Below are 9,304 nucleotides of genomic sequence, written 5' to 3' on the forward strand. Positions count from 1 at the left end.
GAAAGGTGAGCGTTCAACTGTACGGAGACGTTAAGTGTTTGCGTCAAAACCAAGGTATACTTTGGGCATAACATTGTCAGTACTGGGATTTGTTAGTCAGTGGATAAATACAGGAATCAGTACATTTTAGCCAGAATGATCAACTGGTGTCATGGTAAAGTATTCGCCTCTAGTACAATGAGTTCAGGATTGTAATCTGTCCTAATATAGCTTTTTATTTTTAATAAATAAAGATTGCATCCTCATGTCAGTGGGTGTATATCATGAGCAGGGACACATCTGTTTTCATTTTACTTTAGGATTTAACTGGAAAGAGCCTGAGCCGCGGAACAGTGGAGCGAGTAGAGTGCGCTTCTGTGTGCAAGAGTACATTGCCGCATGCTGCTACTCATAACAGCATCAACGAACTCATCATAGCATTAAAATAAAAAAAAAAACTCCAGTGCTGGATCGCCTCTTATTATAATGCACACGAGCAAAATAGAAACTCTTGCTCAAGAATGGGAAATGTTTCTTCAGCATTAGTAACTTACTAAAAACGTGGTGGGTACACAATTGTCAAAGGCAAAAAGAGGTAGGTTCCACCAGTCCCACCCATGAAAGACACCTCTGACTTAATGTATTCATTATGTTTTGATTCATGTAAGAGGTACTTCCTTGTTTGATGGTTCACCAGGTAAGGGGAGTCACAGGCATCCTCATAAATCTGACAGTTTTAAGCAGCAGCACGTGGTGATTTACTCACAGGCACCTCTAAACAACAGCACCAATACATCACAATTTTCCTTAAAGGGGACCTATTAAGCAAAATTCACTTTTACATGGTGTTTGAATCATAAGCACTGTCTCAGAACAAACCGTTCGCAGATTCTGTACAAAGTGACGTCACGACTCGTAAATTACATTGTGTCATGCACAATGCATCTGTTTAACAAAACCATTTTAAGCATAAAAACAAGCATGAATTGTTTTGACAGTGGTCTTTAGTTTTCAATGAGATGCTGTTGTTTGCATTACTTCTGCTGTTGGTTTGAAGACATAATGCAGAAATATAGTTATTTTACAAAAGTGTTGGTTTTCTGAGCCAATGTTTAAAGAAAACCATTTGTGGAAAAGTGTAAATGGAGCAGAGCTCTTCCCCTTTAAGTCTGAGAAGATGTTAAAACTAACCTCAAATCTCGTAAACCCTACAGAGACATGCAGGTGACCTTGCAAAAAGAAAGTTAAAAAAGCAGAACTTCTCTGAGTTTTATCACATTGACCTTCCTGCCACACTGGTCCTGCCACAAGCGTTCCAACAAAAAAAAAACTTGCACTTGTAAAGTTCTTGACATATTGCAACATTACTCGCATTTGCTATTTGTGCAAACCACAAGTGGGAACATAAATGGAAATTTGCTGTAGAGTTGGTTCACAGATGGGTAAAATTAATTTTTTAAAAAAAATAAATAAATAAATGAATGTAGCTATGATGTCTACTTCAATCTTTTTTCTTCATACAATGGAAATGTGCTGCAAACTTGCAACAGTTTCATTCAAACTAAATACCATCAGCAAAGGGCAATTATTATTATTACTATTATTATTATTATTTGTGTGTGTGTGTGTGTGGCTTCTATGTGATTTTTAAAAGCCTTCTCTGGCGCCAGGTGTTCCAAAATTCTAGAAGAACCTCACATTTTTCTACATGTGGTGGTATGTTGAAATTGTGAGGCCAGATCATGTTTGCATGCTCAGCTGCTTCCAGTCTGGATTGCAGGCTTATGTGCTATGTAAAACATCTGTTTGCAGCAGGTTTGAAGTTTAATTATATGTGTCAAAGTGGACGTGCTGATCCAGATGTACCATCTTCATGACATATAGATGAATGGATATGGATCTGGAATATGGATCTATCATCACTCATCAGTCACAACATTAAAACCACCTGCCTATTATTGTGTAGGTCCCCCTCGTGCCACCAAAACGGCACCAACCTGCATCCTAGAATAGCATTCTGAGATTATATTCTTCACACCACAAATGTACAGAGCATTTATCTAGTTCGAACCAGTCTGGCCATTCTCTATTCACCTCTCTCATCAATTAGTAATTTATATCACTGGATGTTTTTTGTTTTTGGCACCATTTGGAGTAAATTCTAGAGATTGTTGTGTGTGAAAATCCCAGGAGATCAGCAGTTACAGATAAACTCAAACCAGCACATCTAGCACCAACAATCATCCATGCAATTATCTAATCAGCCAATCCTGTGGCAGCAGTACAGTGCATTAATGTTCACATGAACTATCAGAATGGGGAAAAATGTGATCTCAATTATTTGGGCTGTGACATGATTGTTGGTGCCAGATGGGCTGGTTTGAGTGTTTCTGTAACTGCTGATCTCCTGGGATTTTCACACACAACAATATATAGAATTTAACCCCAATGGTGCCAAAACAAAAAACATCCAGTGAGGGGTATTTCAGAGAGCTGCTGACAGTAATCTGCTTGTTGGGGAGACTTTTTTTTACAGCATGAGTCTGTTCTTTATTTAGCTCACAAGAAACCATTTTCACTTCACTGTAAATTACGCTAGACACCAGACTGTAGCATCTCTTCCATGAACAAGAATGAAGATGTCGCAGTGTTTTTAGAACTCTTTATTGGTATGTCAATAGATGATAAAAAAGAGGACATTTCTCTTTGCATATCTTTGCTAACTGTGTGTTGACTTTCTGTTAAAGTTCAAGTTAAACTGACAGAATTACGAATTATGTAATAAATCTGTTTCAATCATCTGTTTTAATCAGTGTTGGGTAAGTTACTCAAAAATAATTCTCTATTTACTGTATTGAGTGATTACTTCTTTTAAAAGTAATTGCATTTCTAATTACTTTTATGTTAATACATTTTTTCTTTTAAATTTTTATCCTCTTTTCTCCCATTTTGGAATGCCCAATTTCCTACTTAGTAGGTCCTCATGGTGGCGGAGGATAAGTCTCAGTTGCCTCCACTTCTGAGGCCATCAATCCGTGCATCTTATCACGTGGCTCGTTGTGCATGACACCTTGGAGACTCTCAGCTTGTGGAGGCTCATGCTACCCTCCACGATCCACGCACAACTTACCATGCCCCATTGAGAGCGAGAACCACTAATCATGACCAAGAGAAGGTTACCCCATTTGACTCTAACCTCCCTAGCAACCGGACCAATTTGGTTGATTAGGAGACATGGCTGGAGTAACTCAGCACACCCTGGATTCGAACTTGCGACTGCAGGGGTGGTAGCCAGCGTCAATACTCACTGAGCTACCCAGGCCCCCACATTAATGTTACTTTCTTAACCACTTTTCACAGAAAAGCTTTTGTTTTTCTGCTCAATTAATTAAAATTAATGTTTTTATTTCCTCCTTGTTCATTTACTCATTAAGGAGTGCAAATTCTTCAGCTGTCACAAAATGTAAAGAGATAAAAAACATAATTGATGTTTAGAATTTTTCCAAAATCTAAAATATTGTTTAAATCAGTTAAATTAATCAAATACGTAACTCTAATCTGATTACAAGAATTTGAAATGTAATGGTCTATACTTTTTGTACTAAAAAGTAAATACCTTTGTAATTACACCCACAACTGAATGTAATGCCCTAGATGTGGAAAAAGATAACTCAAACAAACCCAAGATATCTTTATATAAGCCTAGTTGCAGTGAAAGGACAGATGAAGAGTAATGTATTACATGTAATGATAAAAAGACAGTGTCTAAGATATGTGTGAATAGAAACAGATAGAACTTCATCTTACTGGCTGCTAAATCTTTATAACTCTAATCAAAGCATGCCTGCAAGATTCAGAATAATGTGGAACTCTGTATGTGAAAACTGCTCAATGGTAACAGTAATAAAAGAGTCATTTCAGCACTTGAGCCGATAAATCCATTATTTGTGAGCCAGAATGGAAAAAAAGTACCCAATTTTAAGTTCAGTTCTGGAGGCTTTATGACATGTTTGCGGCGCAGTGGTTGATGTGGCACCCCATTCATCAAACAGTAAAAAGGGTATTTCTTTCATTTTCTCTGCATCCCTCCGGCTCCCTCAACCAAGTTGGATCTTGCTGCTTTTCCTCCTAATTACAGGACTCTCATTGGTCGATGAGCTAATTTTGCGAGAGCCAATCCCAATAAGGGTAACAGCAAGCCCCTGACATATGGCATGCCTTTTTGTTCTTAATGATCATGAGCTCTTTAAAAATGTTGCCCACCACAGCAGCACCTCAGAGGGCTCTGCAGTGGAATGCAGATGTTGTGAAAGGAGTTAACTACACCCCTTCAGAGCCCACCAGCAACTTGTTCTCATCTAAAAATTTCTGCTGAAACAAGTAAGTGCTTATGACATGATTACTTTTGTAATCCAGTTACTTGGGGTTGAGAGCTTGTATATTGCACATACTCTCAATATATGAATGAATTGAGGTATGCACACTGAGATAGCAAATATGGCAGTTATACATTGACAACCATATAAAACAAATGTACAATTAAATTAGTTAAGGAAAGCTCTCCTTATCATATCAGTTGTATTGTTCATTGCATGCCTTATGAACAACATGTCGCTGGACAACAAGTCAAATAAAAAAATATTTTTACATGTTTCATTTTCACAACATATGATGCATAACAGGTAAGTTATCTACACCTACTGTATAAAAAGGAACTGGAAAAATCAATAGAATCTGAATTCTGAACTGAATGCAATTGTTCACAGTTAGAAGACAAAACAATTATTACATATAAGGTTTGAACAAGTGTACGTTTCAAAGGTGTTTTTATTTTTATTTTCAGGAGTCGATTAAAGAAGACAAATGGCCAAACTTACACTTATTATCTGTGGAATTGCTCTTGCAACTGTCTTTATTCCAAGTAAGAACTTTTCACTTGAATATTTTGTAGATGATGATCACAATTCAAACTTTTCTCATATATGTTTTAAATAATGTTAATCAAGCAGCATTGGAAAGAATGTCGCAAATGACACTACTACAAGCTCTGAGAAAAAAACTCATTTGATGATGTAATTGCAGGGTCTTCAACTTTCTCTCTCTCTCTCTCTCGCTCTCCAAAAACCCAAATACAACTAATAAACATTGTTTGAACATTGTGAATATTCTTATTAGAGAACTTTTTGTAAACCATTTTGTGAAGTGATTTCTTTCAGACAGTGCACCTTTTATGCAAAGAGAAAGGCACAACCCTTGCAATTATAAGCTGACTGTACTTTTTTCCATGAGCCATAAACATCTAAAGAGACCAACAGGAGGTGCAGAATTATGCCACAAAGAATGTGACATATTCAAAACTTTTAACATCCTGCATTTTATTTTATAGCATTTTGGTAATTACAGCAGCAGCAGCCTCTGGGCTAGTTGCCCGATATCTTTGTAGTTTAACAGGTAGACTTACAGGGGGTCCCGGTAGTCCAATTTTACAAAGCACTTTTACAGTGCTCAGAGAGGAGAGATGGAATGTAATCAGCAGAATTAGGTACTGGCTCCACTGATGAGAGAAGTGCCTGCTGTGCACTTAAGGGGCATATTAGTTGGCTGGCATTTTCCTTCATTTGAGCAGTGTGACATTTGGTTCGTAACACTTTATGTAACGTTTTTGTTAATGTTTGACAGACTTTCTGAGTGCTGGTCCTGTAGGGCACCATGGAGAAGAGGATGGTGAGTTGGACTCTTTGTGTGTGTGTGTGTGTGTGTGTGTGTGTGCGTGCGTGCTCGCACAATTATATAATGAATGGCACCCTCATCAAAACCCTCATGTGAGATACTGGCCATTAAATGTGAATCATTGTGCTGGATTTTGGGTTTAGTTTGGGATGGGCCTGAGCTCGTATTACAGTTCTTAGGCCTAGATAACAGCTCTGCACACTCTTTTTATATTTTTCTTAAAAAACGACTTTTAATTTAAGCACACACTTCAAGATTCCTTCACAACCTTAACCTTCACAAGTACTATCTAGAGGCGTTCAACAGCAACAGCATATCATCAGATAAAGATACACTGTATAAAACAAACTCTGAAACTTTATAATGATATTCATGTATTGATGGCACACATTTTTCATGTATTGGATCACTTACAGAGGCTGCTCCTGAGGAAAAGTTAGACAGCAAATCAGCGCTGAGGAGGCTGGTGCGCAACAGGAGGAACATTGCCTACTACAGACGTCTCCCTGATTTCTGGGGCTGGTATAAATACTTTATGGAGACCAACAATCAGGAAGGAGTGAGTGGCCTTAAACAATAGCAAAAATGGAGGATAGAGAAGGGAGCCATAGTCACAGTCTTTCTTTGTACTTGTGTAATGCAGTTTTGTGTCATGTGTTAAGACCTTATAGTCAGTGTTGGGTAAGTTGAATGAAAAAAAAAATTCAATACATATGAATAATTATTACTCTAAAATTGTAATCAGATTACTGACTTTACTGATTACTTAATTTAAAAATTAATCACATTACTATTTACTTTTAAGTTACTTTCTGAAACACTTTTCACAGAAAGCGTGTTTTTCTGCTCATTAAATTCAAAATTATTTTGCTCGGGGATGCATTCTTTTTAGCTGTCACGAAACACAAACAGATTAAATATGTATTTTACATTTATAATATTAGTTTAGAAATGTGTGTAACCCAAGTAAAGTAATTAAAATAATTAACTTAATTGAAAGTCACTGTAATTTGATCCAATTTTTTTTTAGTAAGTAAGTCTTTTTTTGCACAAAATTTGATTACAGTAATTAATTACTTTGTAATTAGATTACACCCAACAGTGCTTACAACATTGCTTTACTTACCTTAAAGGGACAGTTCATCCCAAAATGAAAATTCTGTCATTTTTTATCTATAACATCTTGTTGTTCCACCTTGTAGGATGCTCTTTCTTCTTTGGATTAAAAAAGAATATGTTAAGCAAAATGTTAGCCTCAGTCCCAATTCACTTTTATTGTATGAAAACAAATACAACAAAACTGAATTGTGACTAAAACTAACATTCTGACTAACATCTCTCTTTGTGTTCCATGAAAGAAAGAAAGTCATATGGGTTTGAACAACATGAGGATCAGTAAATTATGAAAGAATTTATAATTTTCGCAGGAACTATTCCTTTAAAATTGCCACGGCCTGTTCTACAGATACTGTTTGTTAAGCACTCAGAAGTTGCATTGAACAGAGTTCAAGTAAATCACTCACAAATCGGGCTGTTCATTTTCTCTGTGATTATTCCACAGGTTGAAAACATGGATCGCATTTACCTTGCTTACCTGCAAAACAAGCACAGAGTAGAAGAGGGCCAATCTTTCAACCATTACCTCACTCACCTGAGCGAAATTTACAAAGCTTGTGCCAACTCAGATGACCCAGACTGCATTGCAGAATCCACCAGCAAACCCAAAGCTAAGCTTGTCATGCCTTTACCTGTGAAACAAGCTACCGTGACAGTGTGCAACCCATACCTTGACCCCTACTGCATCTATGCTGTTCGACCAAACGCTGCAGAAGAGGAGCCTTCACATGACCCAGCACCAGCCCCTGCAAAAGTCCCTGCTCCAATCCTGACCCCTCTGCTCCCTCTGCCTCTAAAAAACCCAACAGGCCCCCACTACTACTACGCTCCAGTACTGGAGCCTTTCCTGTCAGCTGAGCAGAGGGCAGAGCTGTTGCGGATCTGCAACCCATCAGACACTGAGTGTCTACAGTACCACCTGCGTGCTGCTTATGGCTACAAGCCTTCTCTTGACCCTCTGCCCTCTTATGCTCACCTTGGCTGTGATCCTACCAAAGATCCTTACTGCCAGCCCAAGCTGGTTGCAAGAGCACCTTCAGGTCTGCATCACCTGTACCCTACTTGTAACCCCGCCACTGACCCACTCTGTGTGACCAATGTAATCGCACCTGCAGCCCAAACTGCTGAGAGCGCAGAGGCCCCTAAAGAGAAATATTGCAACCCATTGTTTGATGAGGGCTGCAACCCTCTTACAGCCACCAAGCTATCTGGACTCACTAAGCCTGTCTTGGAGTACACTCCAAAAGATGAGCCAGCACCACTCAACCTGGCTTGCGATCCTCGCTATGATCCTTATTGTCTGATGGGGGGAGCCACTGCTCTCAGGAAACCCCCTCCACTCCTCCCAGAGTTTCAGACCCGCCACCGACTGGGTGTTCATGGGAAGACAAAAGAAGGCTATGACTGTTACGTGTTCTACGATAAGGACTGCACCCCAGTGCAGAATCAAGACTTGAAGACCAGTGCTGCCAGTTCTAAATGAGACTGCCACCCTTATGACCCCAGCTGTGCCACTCAGCTGTCCACTGCAGCAGAGGAAAATGGTGAAAGATTGCATCATTGAGCCCCGCCCCGACTGTGACCCAAAAATTGATTACAACTGCCGCCTGCACAGAGCAGAATCTACAGCTGAGCAAAAACACGAGTCAAACCAGCAGGAACAATACCATGCCAACCCTGTAACTGAACATGTGGCTCCTGAATATCCAGTTCCCCAATTTGATGTCTTCCTGAGAGGATATATGGGTGGCTACAAGATATTAGAAAAGTAACCCTTTCCTGTAGAAACTGGATGAGAACAAATACAAACATGTAGATACACATAGCTGACAGTAGAACCACTTGGTCACAAAGACTGAACTCAAATCTGTGCAAGAGAAGCAACTCAAGATCACAAAAGAGAAGAATCATTTCTGCGCTAAAGTGGATTAAATACTCTTGAGATATGTGTAATTCTGCCTGTGATATGTCATGTTGGGAAATTTGTGGGATTCATGAGATTTAGGGGTATTATTGATGTAGATGTGACGCAATCTATGTATTTATGCATTATATTGAGTAGGGTTAGGATATTGAACATGACTAATACTACTTCTGTGTAAACAATTTTCTTGTGTTGTATGTACTTTTTCCTTTTGATTTGTTATTTGATCCTTTTATATATGTTTAATGCAGTTTCCAACACTTTCTACCACTGACATAAACAATGCCTCTCCCCTCTTTGTTTTCCTCTACATTTTATGCTTAATATTTTCAAATATAAAAATAAATAAATGACTTTAATTTGAAATGTTGTTGTTTTTAGAATCTGCTTGGGTGTATGCATTAGCTTGCATTTAAAAAATGTAAATGCAAATTAAAGGGGACCTCTTATGCAAAATTCACATTTACATGGTGTTTGTACATAAATGTGAGTCAGAAGTGTGTTTACACAACCACCCTACAATGTTAAAAGTCATTCCCACTCCTCTTTCTTATG

The 9,304-nt window shown here is 38.4% G+C and overlaps 1 protein-coding gene across 1 annotated transcript; it reads left to right on the plus strand.

Moving 5' to 3' along the window:
* Positions 1-4,266: 4,266 nt before the first annotated feature.
* Positions 4,267-9,037, plus strand: LOC127644708 (uncharacterized). The gene is made up of 5 exons (XM_052128032.1): positions 4,267-4,359; positions 4,823-4,900; positions 5,659-5,703; positions 6,126-6,268; positions 7,271-9,037. Exons 2-5 carry the CDS (start codon positions 4,843-4,845, stop codon positions 8,306-8,308), a joined length of 1,284 nt encoding a protein of 427 aa, XP_051983992.1. The 5' UTR covers positions 4,267-4,359; positions 4,823-4,842; the 3' UTR covers positions 8,309-9,037.
* Positions 9,038-9,304: the final 267 nt, after the last annotated feature.

The sequence above is a fragment of the Xyrauchen texanus genome, chromosome 6 (genome assembly GCF_025860055.1).
Source record: "Xyrauchen texanus isolate HMW12.3.18 chromosome 6, RBS_HiC_50CHRs, whole genome shotgun sequence".
NCBI lineage: Eukaryota > Metazoa > Chordata > Actinopteri > Cypriniformes > Catostomidae > Xyrauchen > Xyrauchen texanus.